Source organism: Anomalospiza imberbis, chromosome 7 (assembly GCF_031753505.1).
Source record: "Anomalospiza imberbis isolate Cuckoo-Finch-1a 21T00152 chromosome 7, ASM3175350v1, whole genome shotgun sequence".
In the NCBI taxonomy this organism is placed as follows: Eukaryota; Metazoa; Chordata; class Aves; order Passeriformes; family Viduidae; genus Anomalospiza; species Anomalospiza imberbis.
Genome location: NC_089687.1, coordinates 33,435,529 through 33,456,212, shown reverse-complemented (window position 1 = coordinate 33,456,212; position 20,684 = coordinate 33,435,529). Strand labels below are relative to the sequence as shown.

The window sequence follows — 20,684 nt, the reverse complement described above, 5'->3', positions numbered from 1 at the left end:
ACTAAGTCTAGGGGGAAAAGAGCATGCAACTCAAGCTATAGAGAAAGCAGTGTCCTTCAGACAACTGAAAAAGTCAATAATAAAATACTGCTGCATTAATTTCTGGATTCTGTTCCTTCCTCACAAGCACAGTCTCTGTCTTGCTGAAATCCTCCTTTCACCACTGATGTTTACTTTCTATGAGCCACACTATGATACACTGCACACAGCACAGCAAAGATTATTTTTCCAAAATGATAATAGTTACCAAGACATACAATTCAGATATTGAATTTCAAGTTCTGCTGGCTGTGACAAAATGTGCTTGCTGCAGCTGAATGCACAGTAACTAGTGTCCAGTGGACTTTGGGCTACTGATTTCTTACTGTTACTATAATTGTTCTCAAAGATGTCTCTTGTCCTGAAGGGTTCAGCTTTCCTGGAAAATTTTTAATGCTTGTCCAATATAAATAGCATTGGCTGCTATTTAAAGCAAAGCATACAAGGAAAATACCTATATAGATGTATACTGTAATGAAGTTTAGCAAAGAAGAATTTTATTTTTAAATAAGAAAACCCCATATTGTTTATATTACAATAAATCTTATTCAACTAATTGTTTTAGATGAGCACTGTTAGGAATGAAAAAAACATTTTCATAAGCAGTAGGTAAAAATGGCCACGTTAACTCCCAGACTAATTTCAAAGTCAATGAACACACAGGAAATGTACTAAAGGATTTATGCCCTTACAACAAAAATAGAAAGAATTTCCTCAGATTCTAACTGCTTCCTTTAACAAAGAGTCCATTTCTTCAAGCACCACAGTACTTTTTAAATTCTAACTCTAACCAACAAGGTTTCCATTACCCAGTTCTGACCAAAGCAACTGCTTACATTATACTGTGTATCACTTTTTTTTTTCCTTACTGAAGAAAACTGTAACAACCCATATAGAACTCCCAACTTCCTATTTCCTTCTCCCAACCATGAGTTTATAAATCATTTAACAGGAAAACTGTTGCTTCTAAGTTTTAGCAGGCATATGGGATTTATTAGCATCTAAGCTTGAAAACTCATCTAATTTTTGTACCCTAGCTAATCCCTCTTTAAAGCAAAGACCAAAATTCTTTCTCACTTCAGAAAAGGATTTAGAGATTTATGCATGAAGAGTCATTTAACAAGGTATCTACTTGTTTTACCTCCATTTTTAGAACTCTCCTCCCTCAAATATTAAATTGCCATAATAAACACCTTCTTGCAGTGTTCAGCTCTAGTTCACTCTATGTTGAATAAGAGATGAAAATAACCTAAATTTAAGAATTACCTCTTCAGGGCATAGTTCATGAGTACAGCTCATAAAGTGAGTGCAAAGCAGTGGGAATGCAATTGAGTATCTTGATTGAGAGGGAAGCTCCAAACACTGCTGAAACATCTTCTCAAAAGCACGACTATAAAAACTGAACAGAATTAATCAGTTATTAATCAGACATTTAAATGCAATATTTATTTTTTTTTTCTGCAAATAAGGTTTACTTCATACAAACCAAATGTGACCATAAATGCTTTGTATACCAAAAACTGCCCCATGCTTTCATCATTTTTGTTTGTTTTCTGCATTCACTTCTTATGCATTTTATTTACACATCTATTTTATGTTATTATTATTATTATTATCACAATCATATTTTTATTCTGATGTTTGCCACATAGGGACTGTAAAAATTTGCAATTTTGGCCAGGAAGTATTAAAGAAAAATCTACAACTGATTCCTGATCAGTTATATGACTGTCAGAATATGTCTGACAGATGTTCATAAATATCTTTTTCAAACTAATTCTGCTAGAAACCAGAAATTCCAGTTGATTCTTCCACTGGCCTATCTTCCTACAAAGTGTGCTATTTAAAAATTACACTTGCAAGGACAAAGCAAACAATAAATAATAAAAAACTTGTACGGTCACTTCAGTAGCATACCAAAAGATAGAAAGATCTGAGGTTTCCACCAACATCTCCACCAAAGAATCTACCATTTTTGTGTGGAAAATGATTGTGTTCATCATTTTTCCTAGTTCTCTGTGGTCTGCAAGGCCAAGTGAAGCTTTAGAAACGCTGGTGTAGGCCTGAAAAGACAACACAATTGATATGTTATATCTGCAACTGCTTTTGTGCAAATTCCATTGCTATTGCTCAATACCAATTGTAAATACTGTTTGTGCTATGCACAGGACACCTGTGCATTTAAAGACCATGCAGGGATTCTCCTCTTTCCACTAGAGCTTAAAAAACAGCAAACTGTCTTTCAGTGAAGTCTCTAAACAGCCACTGAACATGGCACTAATTCACAGATAAACTGCAGAACAAATATTGGCAAAACACAGATTTGTAATCTCTCCCTTACCAGTGTAGGCACGTTGAATCACACTCTGCACGCCCACCAAACAGCTCAGCCTCAACACATTCTATTTCTGAACTGTTAGAAACACCCCAAGGGATGATTTGCAAAAAGTACCCAAAGCAGACAAAGTTATATCAAAATATAGCAAATTATCTGTTGAAGTATTTGTTTGATTTTCAGAGGAGGTTATTTTTAGATAGCCTCTCACCCACTTGCAGTGTGAGAGTAATCTAGAACAGCAGTAATCTATGAAACATTGTGGTTTGAAGTTAGTGAAATGTCATGCATATTTACCAATTCTTACCTGCAATCTAAACCAGTCTAATCTCATTCCTCTAAAGTCAAATACCTCTCCATCTTCAACTGCATCAGGGAAAAATATAGAACAGAAACCCTTAGAAAACAATAACAAATTCAGATACACTGTAACAGACCTTCTAAAAACCCCTTCTAAAAACCCTTCTAAAATAGTAAAGAATTATTTGGGTAATGAACCTCATGTTTCTACCCAAGAATTTTGATCCAGTACAGTTGCAGTAAAAGGAATTAAAATATCTAGATGGAAATATGTGTAATATGTTTTCTATATTAAAAGGTTGGATTACTACCCAATAGCATCCTTTGGAAAAGGGACACACCACAAGAAGCAGATACAAAAATGAAAGAGAAACAAGGGAACAAATGCTGAACAAATGCTCCTTCTAGTGATTACACAAAACAAAAGTGATGAAACTTTTCAGAGGAATCTGCCAGCCTGTTACCAATTTTCCAAGATTATTTAAACTTACCTTGTTTCACACTTAGTGAAGTCATTGTGTTTACAAAAGAGGACATGATGATTGATTCATCCTCTGGGCACACGGAAAGATTCTAAAAGAAATATTTTTACTATTATTAATATTACTTTAAACTTGGTTTATGAAATAATGTCAATATCAGCTATACTGTGAGATGTTCAAACACCTACAAGAGGTAACTTAATTGATGGAATATTTCAAATAGTGCCATTTAATAGCTTTCACTTTTTAATTCATTGGTTGATGACAAATACCTAGAAAAGATTGCTTCAAAACTAATATCAGCTCAAAATGGGAAAATCTGTCAGTAAATGTGGTTATACTATATTGTCTATCCTGTCTGCAAAGAAAACCTGGTTATGGCAGGATATAATAGAGCCCACATCAGCACCACTTTACCTCAAAAAAAACCCCTCTCAATTTTTTTTTTATTAAAAATTCGAATTTATTATGCTAAGCATTCAAATTTTACAAATGCAACATAAATCTTTGCAGTTTTAGCCACTAACAGGACCACACTTCTGTAAAGTAATGCAGTGCAGAAGTTGCTCATAATTCCAGCAATAACTGACATTGAAACCTAAAGGCTAAAAAAATCCAAATTAGCTCTCAAGCACTTGTCTACTCCGGTGCTTGATAGCTGTTATGAATTAATGACAATTAAAATTCAAGTCCATTTTTCCTCCTCATATCAGTTTGGGCTCCATCTAGTGGGGTCACCAGGGAATAAAACCAAAGCACTTCAGAAAGTTTCTAATTTCTTGGTTGAGCTAAGTAAGAAGAGGTTTCTACACTCCTTCAGTGACAGTACCTGTTCCACAGTCTCTAAACGTAACAGTGCTTCATAATATTCATACATGAAGACTGAAGTATATAAATTCATGCCACTTGTAATGGTCTGAAGCTGTGTCAGGGGAGGGTTAGGTTGGATATAAGGAAAAGGAAAGGAAAGTATTAGGAAAAGGTTCCTCCCTCAGAGTGTGGCTGGGCACTGAGCAGGATCCCCAGGGCCTGGGTCACGGCCCCAAGGTTGAGAGTTCAAGGAGCATTTGGACAATGCTCTCAGGCACAGGGTGGGATTGTTGGGGTGTCCTATGCAAGGCCAGGAGCTGGACTTTGAGGAGCCTTGTGTGTCCCTTCCAACTCGGGATATTCTGTGATTCTACATAGAAACCACAAGTACGACACTAAATCCCAGAACTAAACACTAACTTAATTTGTTTTACTCCACAACGTTCCTCAAAATCCACAAACTGGGATGCATTTTAGGACATCATTTTGGACAAAAGGCCCTTGTTCAAATTTGCATTTGAGAAGCCAGAGCCATGATGTTGCCATACCTGCACCAGCTCATTTAAGACCACTGCGTCAAAGCCAGAGAGATACTGTACATAGTATCTCTGCATCACTGGCCCGTATTTCCTCACGTGTGCCCTGAGCTCCTCCATGTAGAATATTAGCTCAGCTATGTGCCTAGACAAAAAAACAAGGAAAAGCTTACAAATGTCACTCAAAATAGTAAAGCAAATTTCTATAATGGCAATTTCCTCCTATACCTTGCTTTTAAAACAATTATCAATAGCTAATTTCTGTATTAAAATATTTGTTAACGTTGTAAAAGGAGCTTACGTTTTCTCTGGTAATTTTCTCTGCAAGGTCAAATCCACTCAACAGGACATAAATTAGCAGGATATCACCATAGTAATCCTCAAAGGTTTGTATAACTATTCAGTTCTTTTTCTGAATAAGGAGCCCTTCTGTACAGCTCAATTTGAAAAATGTTTTTCTCAAAAAGTGGTTAAACCTGAAAAATACAAGTTTAATAACTGCCTTTCTGGGTTTGTTTCCAAGCCATGAGGATGGTTAAATATTTGCACAGGTTCTTTCAGAGAGGCCCTGGAACCTCCATCTTTCCTTAGCACCTAAATCCAGTGGAGAGAATCCAAGATTTTCCCACTCCAGCTCTATAAATGGCCTTGTGATTGTTACTTGTTTAAAATCCTGCAGTCTTTCACTTCAACCTTGTGTCCAATAATCTTGAGAAGTCTCCTGCCTATCCACACTTGTAAAATCTTGTAATCATATTTTCTCATTTCTACCATCTGTTTATGGTAGACACTAAAGCTGTATTACATAAATAAAGCTTAGCTGATTTAAAGGACAGTTTTGCTGTCAAGAGAATCTACAAATCAACAAATAAAGCTTTTTGAAAGTTTTCTTGCCTCCTTCATTGATTTGATCAATGCAAAATCAGTGAAGACACATGAAAAACCTTTATTTTTGCCTATTCAAAGTTAAAAAAACAAAACATATATAAAATATTTCTACTTTATATATGAATTTTCAGTGATGTGCTCCAATTTCTAGGATAGTATTTCTAGTTTTCTGTTTTGGTGGGACACTTAATATTCCCAAGTAAAAATTTTCTGAACATTCCCAGCTGCTCCATGTAGCCAGCCTTTTCTGAGATTCTATTGCCTTCACATTTATTTTGTCTGTGAAATTCTAGTATTGAAGGTATTGCATTAAAAATGAACATACTTATCTATGAAATCATCTGCACTCTTCTTTGGCATATTATCTGCATGACGAAGAAGCCAAATAATTTCATCACGAGCAAAGGATAATGCCATAAATACAAAAAGTGCCTGAAAAACAAAGATTGCTCTCAAACTTATCAATATACACAACAGCTGAATAGTTTGTGCACTCAAGAGGCAACTAGTCTCTAAAACACAAGAACTTAAAAAACTAAGTAGGTTTTCTTAGAGTGAAATGAGGAGTTTTTTCCCCCCCAAAGAAAATAAATATTGGATTTACCACTGAGAAACACACTGGTTTTTGAGCAAATGCAAACCATAAAAGGTGTCATTACCTTGGGACCCAAGAGGCCTGGCTGGTCAGACAAGACAGTGGCTAGTTCTTTGAGAGCAGAACGTAAAAACTTGCGTCTCTCTCGATGCATTGAGCCGCTGCATCAAAAGAACATACATTATCCACTATGCTAGACACAAAATACTTGATTTTCAAAAGCTTTTGAGACCAAGCATAGGCAGATGATATTATATCATCTTCAAAAGTTCAGAATTTTGAAGAATGTGGTTCAAAAAATTGGCATCCTCATCACCAACTCCATATATTCATGAAGCATCAATAAGTTTAAACCCCAAGTTCTCTGTCCCCTCTCTGTGATGAGCATTTGACTACATTAAAACACTTCTACTTAATCTGCCTTCACCTTTTGTAATCAGACAAAACATAAGTAATGAACAAACTAAATGCTTCCATCCTGATAATTTGAAAAATAATCTAGAACTTAGATTATTTTAACTTGGGAAGTTAAATCGGCAATGACATTAAGCAAATCCAGATTTAAAAGAACAATCAGTAAATTATTCATTTGAAAATGCATGACTAACTCTGCATTTGACAAATTCTGTTTGCACAATCTTTATCATTTTGCTTTAAGAAAACCAATCCTAAAATCTGTCAGAAAAACGTTTTAAGACACTCACGCATGTGAAACAGCAGCTTCTTTGCACTCTCTGATGTCATTAATACGCTTGTTGTAGCTGCAAGTAAAAACCAATCAGATATGGTATAAGAACCAGCAGCACATTTTAAAAAGAGCTGAGTGAGACTTGAGAGGAGCTACAGTGTTACAGAAAGAAGGATACAGTAGAAAATGCGCACCAGCTCCCGAGCAGAGCTAAATGCCAAAACTAGATATCTAAACCAGAAATGCTTTCTACTGAAGTGTTCCTAGTGTTTGCTGGTAGAGGTCTCAACTTTGTTTCTGAGTTTTCACATAATATACTGCAGAAACAGTGGCAACAAGATGCAATTTTTCAAGCAAACCGCACATTCGTAACATCATTTCCCTTCAGTAAATCAGGATTTGTGGATGAGATCATTAATCTAAGAGACTTGTCATTTTAGAGACTGATTGACCAGGATTTCAGACTGAGATAAAAAAAGGTGTGGTGGTTATGAAACCAGGTCCCTAAAACTTATGCATTAAAGAAACAGTCAAGATACCAAGCAAAAATGCTTGTGTACCTAAGCAGAACTTACACGAAGCAGAAGTAATCTGTTTGAAACAGTTCTTCAAGAAATATAGTGTTTTTAGCAGAGATTCTGAAAGGAGAACAAAAACTTACCCTCTTATGTTTACAAACAAATCTTCTGCAGCTTTGTGAATATGGAACACCTCGTCTCGAAACAGAGCCAAGCAAGAGCTGCTTTGAAGTGCAAGTTTCCAAAGATTCAAAGCTGTAGCATCACTATTTAGGATTCCGTGGCACAAAATAAATCCAACTTCAAAAGTTCACATTGATGTATGTCACAAATCAGATGCACAAAGACAGTACGAGAACAGTGAGATGATTATGTATTCTGTCTTAAATATTTTGCATAGATCATTAACAAACTCTTTAATGTATAACATTTTCTAATATATAAAAAATACCTCCCTCCCCGCTTCTAATGGAAGTATTTTTGCAATATTTGTGTGAAATTAATTACTTTATGCTGATACTACTTGACTACTTTCACCAAAATTACTGAAGCCCTCACTTCCAGTCAAAGTCTGGAACACAATCTACTGTGACACAATCTATTCCAGCAGCCCATGCTGAATTCTAGCTTCACTGCATGTTAGTACAGATGAAATTTAATCAAGTTCTCCAGAATCTTATTTGAATACAACGGCTATTGGACAGTACAGAAAGCAAGTAGTCTTTTAAAAGTTAACCAATTTTTTTTTAATACAACCATGAGTCATTTCAGAATATTTTACTCACAAATGATCCATTTTTCCATTGCATCCAGAGACAGGTATTCACATGGCATCTGTTAAAAAACAGTAATTTGTAGCACACTAGTTATAAGTACTACTTGGCAAAAAGGGACAAACAAAACCTTAAATGCTGATCAAAGAAAGCCACTGACCATTAACAGTGATTCAGTGTTTCAGCACTTCAGAAACTGAGAGTTAGAATATTAAGTGAGCTTACATATCCTCCAACACCTTAAACAAATTTTGACAAATATTTATTTTCAATAAACATTGTATTTAACAATATTCAATATTTTGATGGATACTAATCACAACTTGACAGCCATTAAAGCTTCACTTTTTTTCAGAAAGATAACCATTCATATCACAGCTGAGACAGTAAGTGCAAACATAAATTTTAAAGGAAGTATCAGTTCCGATTTCCAGTCTCCTGGCTCACAAACACCTGAGAGGGTACTCAGGATTCCTCCCCTCTATGACTGCAGAAGTTAACATTGCTTCCCCTCACCTTCTGGTCAACGAATTACTGAAGCTGAAGGCACGAGTTAATGTAACAGAAACTTTACTTAATGGGAGAAAACTTTTCCCCTGTACTAATCAGTGTATTTACACCTGATTAAAAGTTACACAGAGGTAATCCAACTGACAACTATTTTCCAGAAAACCTTACTTAACTCTTATAATAGAATGTAAATTAAAAGACCATACTGTGTCAGACTGTGCAGGGTTAAGCATTGTGCTGGGGGCACTGATGAGGCTCAGCAGTTGTGCGTTTCTCCACTGGTCAGCTGAGAGATTTCGTCGAGGATAGACCATCTGGAGTGAAATCAGAGCATCTGAAAGGGACTAGAAAGCAGGCTAATGATTAGTTTGAATGGTCAGTACTGTTTCATCAGCAGAGCTGTATCCTCAGCATTTTTTCTAAGTCATCAAAACATTTTAATGAACTAGTTTTGAAATTAACCATAAGGTTAAATCTCATTGCATCTAGTTTATTAAACATAGAAAAGAATACTCCAGGCTAGAGGAAGGATGCAAAGAATCAAGAGAGTTTGATTTCTATTATTTTTAGTTAGTTACAAAAATTTGAGTCCAGAATTAGAGGACGTGGAAAAAAAACAATAAGGCACAAAAACCCTCTCACACACAACTGGAAGTTGTTCATTACTTACTCAAGCATCCCAATTGCTGTGATACTCCCTTCCCTGCCACTTCCTTTAGTATGTCTTGGTGGCAAACTATAATTCTTTTGAGCAGATACTTTCTGCAGGAGTATCTTTGCAGCAAATTAAGTTTTGTAGCAAAATTAAGCAAGTGTATCCTACGTCTTTTCCCTGACTTTAGTATCAATACTGGTGCCTGAATGAATCCTCAGGGAGCCAGATCTGTAGCAAAATTAAGCAAGTGTATCCTAAGTCTTTTCCCTGACTTTAGTATCAACACTGGTGCCTGAATGAATCCTCAGGGAGCCAGATCTGAACAGCGTGAGAGCAGAGGAGATCACTCAGGCAAAAAAACCAAAGTCATCTGCTGAAGCTGATGTAAAGGACTAAACAACTGCCTGGTTTGCAGCAAAGCACTGGGATTACAGAATGACAACTTCAGTGTGCAGTTCCACGAGAGGACAGCCCAAGAATGTTTCTGAAAAGATCCCTGACCCCAATTTATGCTTCTGGCACAGAATAAGCACAAGAGGAAAAATTGGACTGAAAGGCATCTTTACAAATGTGTCAATGGAAAGGACTGATCCACTATTAAATACAAGAGCATAAACAAAGATAATACTGAGAAGTAAAGCATCTTTGCTAAAATGTGCACCAGAAAAGATTACTTGTAAATGAGATCCTTAGCTAAGCAAGTCTTAACAAGATAGGAATCGTGGAAAAGTGTAACACCAATAAGATTACAGACAAGTTAGAAGTATTGGAAACTATTTCACTTCAGAGCATTTAGGAAAGTATCTGGAAAGCTCTGAACTTCTATTGACAATACTGAAAAGTTTAAGGAAATTGAGAAAAATCTAGAAAAGCAACTAGAGAAGGAAAACACAACCAGTACCTAAACTTCAAAATAGGTAAAGAAAAAGCCAAACCTTAAAAACTTTAGGAAATAACTTAGAATTTAACTTAAGATACTGCCAAAGATTCCAAAGTAAGTTGTAATTGTTAGGCAATTAATTTGCAAGCACCTAGAAAGTAACATCTTTATAAATATAGTTAGTCAGTCCTGATCAGAGAAATCTAGTTTCCTTTGACAGAAAAGCAAATCTAGTGAACAAACGGGAAGTGATAAAACAGGATATACTTTGACTTTGGAGAGGCTCCTGTAACTTTTCCAAGATATTCTTACTTGAAAATACAGCCTAGATAAAACATCACAGAACTACAACACAACCAACTGTGTAAGAACAGAAACTTAGAAACATCTGTACAGAAAGGACTAAAGGAATAGGGCTCCTTTAACTCAGTGAAGGCAACTCAGCAGAGTGCCAGCTTTTGAGTACAGGAGCTGCTGTTAAAGAGGCAGTGGTGATCTTTTGGGCAATCCAAACCAAAGCACCTCAGGTTACAAAACAGAAAATCACATTCATCCAGGACAGCAATCCAGCAAAACCACCAACTTCACAGAAACATTGTGGATCTCTTTAATTTCAAGCTATAACCCGACACAAAAGACAGAAGTAGCTATTCTCAGATGATCCGCAACCGATTTTTTATTAATTTCTAATCCTTAGTGAATAGAATGGTGCCTTACTAACCTGTCTTATCATTCCTGTATTTCTGCAGGTTGTGCTTTTTAATAGGATATCAATCCTCAGCCCTAGACATTCAATGTAAGCAGAAATCTCGTGTAAAATTTATACCAAATGGCCTTCAACAAAACAAACTCTTGCATATTTACTTTTTATCTCTGTTTCTCCCAATTAAGGTTACTGCATGCCTGTGAAAAGTAGTTACATACTTTACTGTGAGGTACAAATTCCTCCATCATTTTCTTTAAAGGATTTTCATAATCCACAATCATCTGGCCAAGGCGTGGATATTCTCTGTCACTAAAAGCAACAACAAACAATTCACTGAGGTGTAGCTGTTACTATCATTAACGTTACACATGTCTTTTATACAATCAATTTTTTACCTTGCTCCATGTGTCATTTCATGGGCATAGTTATACAGTCCAATGATAGCCTTCCTTTCTTCAATTCGAGACAGCAGTATCATTAGAGTTGTGTAGGTTATAATCAAATCTAGGTAGTTCTTTGTTAAATCAAAGTTTACAGTCTAGAAATGAAAATCAGTAAATTATCATTTAAAAACTTACAGAAACAAGCATAAAACATTTTTCCTTACATTTCCACCAATTTTCAGCATTTTTAAATACAATGGGCTGTCTTTTGAACAAAGCTCTTGTTCTGGTGGCATGTGACTCTGTATAACCTAAATTTATTCATTTAGATTCCCAGGACTGCTTGCACGCATGAAAGCAAAGCATCCAAATAAATCCTTCCAGGCTTAAGTGCCACAGATTACCTGACAGATAGGAAAACTTTTCTTGTTTCAGCAGTGCCATGCCTATGAACTGTATTTTAGTAAGAGCCAAATGTAAAAGACTAGCATACATCCCACTGGCATTGTAACATGATTCCACATGATACACCCCTGTTCCTTTTTCATATTATCAATCTAAGTTGGCCAAATTTAAAATAATGACAAAAACTAATAAGGTGACGTTAAGAACATTAAGAAAGTTGAAACCAAAAGGAAAAGGTGTTGGAGGCTTTGTTTTGTGATTTTGGAGGCTTTTTTTTCTATGTTTGTTTGGTGGTGATTTTTGCTTTGTTTTTTATTGTTGGATTTTTTGGGGGGCCTGGTGGTTTTGTTTTAAATATAAGACTTTTAGATGCTTTTGTAGTTGCTTTAGTCAACCCCAAAAGTGACCTCCTCACACAGCTTAGGTGGACACCAGTAATAGTCTTCTCTTGTGAGTCTTACAAGGCATAAGCATACAGATGATTAGGAGTTAACTTGCAGATGCAATAAATAAAAAAATACTGAAAAATTTTTATGTTTGGTAACAGTACTCTTGCTACTGTCCATAAGAAGCCTACTAAGAAAGGTTTATCTCTCTATTATAAAAGTTAGAAATGTGAACCCTATGTTGTTATTTCTCTTGCATTTTTAACTGGAGATGTGATGTTTCTTGGACTAACAAAAGCAAGTCCTTTTCCCTACAGGACTCTGAATATAAACATTTTTGAAAGTTTAAACCTAGAAACTTACAATATCAAAGAAGACTTGGCAAACATCAATAGTGTTTAGCAGCTCACAGACATGGTCCTTGAAAAACAAAGGAATAACTTTAGTTTAAAAAGATATAATTAAATCACATTACTACAATTAGTGATGGAGCTTCATTTTTTTTTTTATTTGAAGAGCAGATCTTCAAGTGCAGCTATTTCATTATATAGTGTTATTTCATGAATAAAATTACAGAAACCTAATGTGACAGAACAACTTACACATTTGTAATACCTTACCTTAAATTCCATAACATCAACGAACGTGAAGTAGTATAATGCCAGGTTCTTCAAAATCTCTGATTTTTCCTTCTGGAGCTGAGCAAGCTGTTGCTAAAAGAGAAACATAAACATGCACACTGCTCTTAGAAGACTTGAGAAGACTGCTGAAAAGTAATACCTGTGAAGCGCAGAGAAACTGCCAGGCTATGCAAAGAAGCTGTAACATGGTTTTGTAAGACTGAGGTTCTCTGTGTGTCAAATACACAGAGTTCTCAGCACTGACCATTTTAACAGCTGCCAACTACATTTTGAAGATAAAAGTTACATTAGTACACATTAGTACCAGAGTCATATTGTTTAGCTCAGCTAGAGATGAAAATGGTAGTCAGGAGAAGTGTTATGTTATCACATATGTATAATTTGCAAAAGCAGAACAGTATATGAGCACAAATCAGTATGGCAAAACCAAAATAATTATGTTACTTGAGGTGGAAGAAAATAAGGTGGCAAGTTACAAACTTTACTACAGAAAAACATTATGCTTTTAAATTCTGAACTTACCAAAAAGAATATCCAGGCAAAGCCACGTTAAGCATGCAAAATAAAATGTAGATACAAACATAAAATACAGTAACGGTTCTTTGACCAGTTCCATATAAACACAATAATACATTCAAACAAAAGCAACAAAATAAAGAAACATAAAAGAAGCAAAACACTAGCATTAGACACTTGTGGATAAAATGGAAGAGGCAAACGTGAATACAAAGGTAAAATAATTCACATGGATTTATTTTTTTATATATTTTAAACAGACAATGAAATACTATTTATTTTTAAAAATTTTCTGAAGGAACAAGATTGATCACTTAAGACAATTAAGAACACAAAAAAGCAGCTGTTAGTGAACAGCCATTCTGTTTATCTATGTATGACAGTCTCACAGCACTGCAAGTATCCAAATATTTAACTGGCAATATCCAGCTACAAACTATATCTCCTTCCTGATAGAGGAATTGAAATGAGTTAAAGCAGTCACAATAGGACATCATGCCCTCCAAAAATCTGCAAGATTTTAAATTAAAGATGATCATGTTAAATATCATCTTTTTCTCAACAAGAGTAATCAATTATAAGACAGATTAAAAAATTGCTTCAAATAGATTAGCTTATTTTCATAAGAGGTTAGAACTAAGTATGCTTCTTCAGCTCACTCTCTCTTATAAAGCTGTACTCTGTATTCTCAGTTTTGTGTAAAGCATCAAAATTCCTCTAAATTGGTAAAACAAACTGCCTGGATCACAACTAGGCATCACATGTAAAATACATTTCGCTTCTCTCCTCTAAATTTTTAGATGTGATGATGATTTTTGAGAAGTCCTGAGCCATAACACTTTCATTATTGCCAAGGAAGACAAGAATAGACAGTTATGAGCAAATCAGAATGGCTACATTATAAAATACTCCTGCCTACTCTTAAACCATGGCAAAGGATTGGACTTTGAATGCCTGTCTATCTATTATTTAAGGCTTTTTCACATAGGCATCAGCCGAGGCTTAATGGAAAGAGGTGCAAGTACATGTGTTTATTTTGTAACTTGTCCTGATAAATCTCATGCACCAGGAAAAAGGTTATTCCCATTTAATGTGCTGCTGTACAAAAATCTGTTTTCACATCCCATGACTTGTATTTTGATCCTCAGCATGAGGCTTAAAGCTGTAGTTTTTCCAGGATACAGCTTTAACTTCAACTTCCTCGAGCTCAGAAAATGAAGCATGCATCATCACACACAGACTCCAGAGCTCCAGGATGTCTGTGCAGCTCCAGTACACCTTCAGACCAGCTTGTGCCTACACTTAGGACCACTCCAAAGGAAAATCTGCTTTGTACTTTCAGGACTGCTCCATCAGTCAACAGCTCTTACACAATGAAAATTCAGTTAAGATGCGTGGTTTTAATTCTGCACCCTGGCCCTAGCACTTCAAGCATTTCTTGAGTTTGTAGAAGACTATGCAAAAATAATAGTTTTTTTTCTGTGCAGCTAATACAAGTGAACCAGATGAATCTGAGAAGTCCTTTCAAAAATTTTCAGCAAGAGATGACAGGGTGTGATCCACAAGTAAGATTATTTCTAGTGCAGAGAAAAAACAAAACCAGAACTCACTACCACTGCACGCCCCCCCAACACCATTTTTTCCACTGCAATCCTAAATCATAGTAAGCAAGGTGCAATGCTAAAGGAGACTCTCAAAATTATAGGTTGCTGTACACTACACCTATTTTTGGTATAACAAATAGCAACTGAATGGCCACTCCTGCAGGACATTCCATTTCAAGCCCCAACACGAGAAATGGGGAGATATGGCAAAAAGGGAGATGGTGCTGGGAACTACGATCACAAAAGGAATAATACATTTTCAGAAATTCTGTGAAGCTGTACAGGAAGGTATTTGTCACACTCATTTAAAGATTATGGATTCATTGCTGTGCATTCTTATCTTGTTACCTATATTCCCAGAAATATTTACACAAACGTGATGCTAAAACTTTCCTAGACTTGAGATGATTATTCTTTGAACGCTGAGTGTCAAAGGGATCAGTAAACTTTTATTTAACATAGTAGCACCAAAATAAAACAATATATAAACTGACTGTTATATCAGTATGGGACAAATGATTAAATTTATAGAGCACAGCCTGATCAGTGATGTTTATAAGAACAGCTTACAAGCATGCAGTGTCTTGGATGTTTATTTGCTTTTTTATCATTCAAGAATGTGGGTGTAACTCTTTGCACAATCACAGCATTAAAACTTTCCATGACTAATTTCCTAACAGCTGTTCAGAAGTTGCTCGTGCTATATTGATTTGCTTTTGGTTTGAGGCTTTTTTCCTTAGCCTGCAATTCATTATTGAAAATGTCTAATAACCAACAAAAGAAGGTATATCCTAAAAGAGAATATACTGAAGAAATAACTCTTTAAACATCAAAATATTATTTTTACTATAGCTGACTATGCCTTGTAAACTGGTTAGCTGTAAGTGGTTTATTTATTCTTAGAGAATTTGAAGTACAAATTATACCAACAGTATTTTTGTTGAATGAGGTGAATTAGATTTAAGACCTATGAAAACCTGTAGAAACTTGAGCATAATATGGCAAGATTAAAAAAAAACCTCTCAAATAATTAATCTGATATTATTTCTTTTGTCCATTAACAAATTACCAGATCTCTGATCATGTTTGAGTATTATTTATAAATAAGAAAGAGCAAAGCTAACCCTTTGTGATATAATACGTGCAGGAGAAGGAACTCACCTTTAACTTGTGCCTTTCCTTCTTTATATTAAATCACAAAGATCCTTACACAGTCAATTATATAAATAGAGAAAATACATTAGAAGAATTAAAAATAATTGGAGAGTTCAAGACAGCCTCACTTAAAGCTTATATGAATGCCTCAGACAAAGGAGAAATGATGCAAGTCTGGTGTACTAATCATGTGAATAAATACCAATTTAATACAATGGCTCACAAAAAATATGAGACAACTAGAAGAGGTTGTTCAGAGAGTCTTATGAGTGTAAAAACAAATGGTACCCCTAGTCCTGTAATTTTTTATCAAGTTTATTTGACTGGTAGCAGCAGTATGTGAATAAATGTCTTCTTTCATGATCTGGAAATAGACAGTACGAATGTTCTGCTTCTTATATCAGTGTGATATTTTTCCTGCAAGTCTGATCATTAAACACTTGTATTTGTTTTCTACAATCCAACTGTATAAATATTACCATGTTCTCAGCAAAAATACCATCAACTCAGTCTTACCAGCTGGAATACAAGCCCCCAAAAGCATTATTATAAATTCTGACTGTTAAATTTCTGGAGAGAGGTAAATCATCACTGCCAGCATTCTTACTGTCATTTGTTGAATTCACTATGCTTATCACCTATAGAGTCTTTAGATGAACATTTGAAAAACTCAATTAATTTGAACAATGTTCTGTGTCTACAAAATCTGTAGCAGAACAGCAGGGAAAGATAGAATCATCTAATAAAATGAAAAAGAAATAGTTTTAAATTCTGTAAATTAACTCTAGAATGATGGATGTGTCCTCGGTTTTCTTATTTCCAATTAAAAGCAGTTTCTGAAGTACTGTGTTGAATATAAAAAGATAGAATATTTAACATGTTTACTGACTAATGTATGTCTACCACAAGATCTAGTTTAGTTTGTTTTCAAGTTTCTAGCACTGAGTTAACTGCTTTGAAAAGGAAATAGCCACCTGCGATGCTCCATAACTGTCATAAGTCACAGGGAATTCATAAGGGCAGACAACTGGAGCAGGAAGCCTTCTCTTTAAAAACTGATCTGCCTCTCAGCTGTAAGAAACAGTTTCCCCATTCTCTCACCTTCATTTACAATTTTTGCAGTGTTTTTACAATTCATACAATTTTTTGAATGCCATCTCAATGGGGGTTTTCTTTGTTTATTTTCTTGGTTTTTAAGGGCCAAGCTCTTAAATTGTCAATCATTAAAGCAACGAGAGTTTTACTGGATAAAGGAGAGGCTAAAGTGTTACACACATTCACTCCTCTGCAGGTATTGCAGACACTATGAAGCAACGAGCAAGTAAAATTGATTTACCTTGGCAAGTGACTTGCATGGATTTACATGACTTACAGCAGGATACTACAGCGATTTATTACAAATAATAATAAAAAAATACACTATTTGGATGTTATTCTATCTTTAATTCAGGCCCAGTCAAAGGTCAAACCAAGAAAATAAACTTTGTAGCTGACAGCACTTACTATTTTGAAAAAATATGTTATGAAAATTCTGTTTGGTGAAACATTTTGAAGAGATCTCGTGATTTCACATGACCTCTTAGAATTGCTATGAAAAAACGCTCACTCACAAATGACTGTTAGACTTAAAAACTTTATATACTGTATTCTGTTATATAGGATACATCATTTTAAGTCAGTCTTACGTCTGTAACAACTGAAGACATCAGACACACTACTGCATACAAAACCAGAACAGTAAGTATGGTAGAACCAGAGCAAGGCATTAGCTGAACAATTTCAATTTTGAATTACTTTTCAGGAAAAATGTAGATTAAAATTTATTATTTGTAGATATTTTGCATTTTCTTGTGAAATAAACTGTCATTAATATATTCTGTTCTCAAGCATAAGACATCTTAACTGTTCATAGAAAGCTGAACAGAGAATAATTGCTCATCATCTGACTTCACTCATGCAAGGGGAACAATCATAAACTAAACTGCTGCCTCAGTGACTTCTGGAAAATTTATCCCTTTTGCAGTCCTTTACCACTATGAGCTCCCTGAGCAAGAGCAGAGGTGAAAAAGCAGCCGTGCATGGAACCCCCTTACCTGGAAAAGCTTTTAATCTTCATGGAAAAGGCCAGTTAAGTTTTAGGGTGGAATTTGGGGAGTTGGGGGTTTTTGGCTTAAGCAAGCTGGAAGTTATCTGGAAAGTAAAGTCTCCCATACAAGAGACTTAACACCCCAGAAAGGTGGAGAAAAATATAATCATTTACTGAATATGGGGATAATTTAAGTTAGACTTAAGAGAACAGCTGTGAAAGCTTTAATGACTACATAATTTCCTTAAAAATAAATGACTAGGGAAAAGGGATTACCAATACATGAGGCAGCAGAGCTGAGACTCCAAATTCAATTTTACCAGAGATGACAGTTTTACTGTCAGATTGTTTCAATACTGTTTCAATTTTACTCCAAATTTATTTTACCAGAGATGACAGTTTCTAAATTATCTTCACTAGTGCTATGAAAATTACAGTATTAAATGCTTCATTAGAAACAAGCAAACAAATTACATTTTCCTTGATGACCTGTAGCACTTGCAGGGCCAAAAAAACAAAATTAAATCAGGTTATTATTTGTATTAAGTGTTCTGGAAAAGACTAATTACTGGAAGCACCTATCACAAATTAAAAATCAAGACTAGTTATAAAGTGTGAGTTTTAGTTTTTTTAATAGAAGAAAGCATTTCATAAAAGCATGCATTAATGACTTCTAATAAGCTTTAGCCAAGAAGGTTGAGACACTGTGCCCACACCACCTCTCCCACATCCATCTAATTTGTATGTAACCAGCTTGTTGTGAAGTGAAACTGTGAAAGACACAGGAGGCAAACCAAACACAAACTGGGATCTTAAAGGGAAAAGGCAAAAATTCAAAAAATAAAGTGAACTAATTCAAAACTATAGATCCTAACCCTGGTAGACTGGAAAGGCTCATACTGCTTGTCCTCTGCTCCCAAATGATCTTATTTCCAGTCCCCACAGACACAATACAGCAGAAAATTAGTCAATACAAAACACAAATGGAATTGATATGAACACCACTGAGAACATACCTACAAGGTGATGAAGACTAGCATTATCTGGAAAATAGATCTTTCCCTCACTAACCATACAATTAGAAATTTCAAAGTGATGCTTCATTGGTCTGCTTTGTGCTAAGCAGTGACTGAACATCAATTTTTCCAAAAAGACATGTAAAAATATAAGTTTTTCTACTTAGCAAGGAAGTTGCTGAGGAACAAACCAAGAAAAAGGTATGTTCCAGAAAGAAAACAGATATTCTCACTACTTGTTCTATGTGGTGTTTGGGAAAGCAGAAGGGGGGCTACAACTTGATTACACAAAGACGTGGAGCTTTACCTGCACAGGCAGCAGATTTATCAAATCCTACTTACAAGCTAAAATAAATTTCTGTCCTTTCTCTCTGCATCTCCAGTTCGTCATTGTGAAGTATTTTATTCTGGTTTTAAAAGGCATTAAGTATTAGCACCGACTGAGAACACAGCAACTTTTAGGCCCTACAACTTTTTTTTTTTGAGTTCAGTATGCTCTCTTTCAATTTCTCTGTGACAAGAACCTCACATGTACCCCCTTATAAGAGGATGAACTCTAAACAGCCATCAGAAAAATCAGGCTGCTTCTGCATCCCTTACTTTGGAACCTTCCTTCTGAAGCTAGGCCAGGAAATCCAGTAACAATAAATGCTACTCTGAGTCAATACAAGCACAATTAGATCACACACCTGACCAAGAACAACGGTGCTAAAAAGTTTTTGGAAGCCATCTGCAGCTTAGAAGTTTTTTTCAAAGCAAAGCTTGAGTCAATTTAAAATAATTATAAATAGTAAAGCTCCCCCAAACACAGAAGAAACTTTCCTTTCAAACAGGACTCTATCTTGTTTGTTTCTCACTTTCTGAACCCTTCAAATTTTTGCATATATTATATTTTTGCTTATTCCTTCCTTCACAGGTTATTTCATACAATGTGCAGCAATATTACCCCGGTGGCCTATTTCATTAACAGTTTAAAAGCCTGGTCTTCAAACTGCACAATTTCAAGGTTATGTGATTAACAGTGGTTACTGGAAAAGAAAGGGCAGGTGTAAGACATCACAGGAACTGCCCCCAAACAATGGGAGAGAGACTTATGAACTGATAAGGTGCAGAGTTATCTATAATTAATCCTTTGGAAGATGAACTACTCCATTTAATTTTCCAGCCTGATTAGCAAGGATTCATCAGCCAGTTCCCTGTTTTAACTGTGAAAGTCCACAAACTTTCACTCTCAGTACAATAGTGAAAACCAGCAACTATCAGACATTCCTCTGATGACTTAGCATGTCAAACACTGAAGGAGGAACAAATCAGGAACTCTGTTTTCCATGGATAAAGATGTAAAAGATACCAACAGCAAATATAACAGAATTACTCTTTTCAACAGAATGAAAATTCATGCTTTTCAAGATCACCTGATTACAGCAAACACTGCTCATACTCTTCAATAAAATGTGTCACTCATTTCTGAGACACAAAACACGGTAGATGACAATACCTGAGAAAAAAACAGCTAAAATAGGTAAAAAAAATTGAAAAGGCTGGTACTACCTATTCTCTAAAACTGAATGCAAGCTTGTCCAGCACCATCACCTACTGACACAGTGAAAGCAAAGGCACACAGTGCTAGTTAGTGGCAACTGCTGCACTCCAACATACAAAATCCAAAACCCCTGCCTGAATGGATGTCCTGGAATTTTCACTGCAAGGAGGAAACACAACTTAGGATTTCTTAGCTATTTTCACTGCGGTAATCCTTTGTGATATTTCTTTAACC

The 20,684-nt window shown here is 35.4% G+C and overlaps 1 protein-coding gene across 5 annotated transcripts in view; it reads right to left on the bottom strand.

Annotated features, from left to right (window-relative positions):
- The window catches only part of NCKAP1 (NCK associated protein 1), a 58,442-nt gene that overhangs the window by 23,949 nt on the left and 13,809 nt on the right, over positions 1-20,684 (bottom strand). For 3 of the 5 annotated variants that reach the window (XM_068196437.1, XM_068196439.1, XM_068196442.1), the window contains 15 exons: positions 12,510-12,602; positions 12,253-12,309; positions 11,111-11,253; positions 10,934-11,024; positions 8,681-8,818; positions 7,977-8,025; positions 7,335-7,491; positions 6,690-6,746; positions 6,050-6,146; positions 5,716-5,822; positions 4,515-4,647; positions 3,166-3,247; positions 2,682-2,740; positions 1,957-2,102; positions 1,306-1,438 (listed from right to left, as the gene is read on the bottom strand). In XM_068196437.1, coding sequence (XP_068052538.1) covers positions 1,306-1,438; positions 1,957-2,102; positions 2,682-2,740; positions 3,166-3,247; positions 4,515-4,647; positions 5,716-5,822; positions 6,050-6,146; positions 6,690-6,746; positions 7,335-7,491; positions 7,977-8,025; positions 8,681-8,818; positions 10,934-11,024; positions 11,111-11,253; positions 12,253-12,309; positions 12,510-12,602 — 1,542 coding nt within the window. The remainder of the gene's footprint in view (positions 1-1,305; positions 1,439-1,956; positions 2,103-2,681; positions 2,741-3,165; positions 3,248-4,514; positions 4,648-5,715; positions 5,823-6,049; positions 6,147-6,689; positions 6,747-7,334; positions 7,492-7,976; positions 8,026-8,680; positions 8,819-10,933; positions 11,025-11,110; positions 11,254-12,252; positions 12,310-12,509; positions 12,603-20,684) is intronic. The other 2 variants (XM_068196438.1, XM_068196440.1) reach the window with 1 other exon arrangement.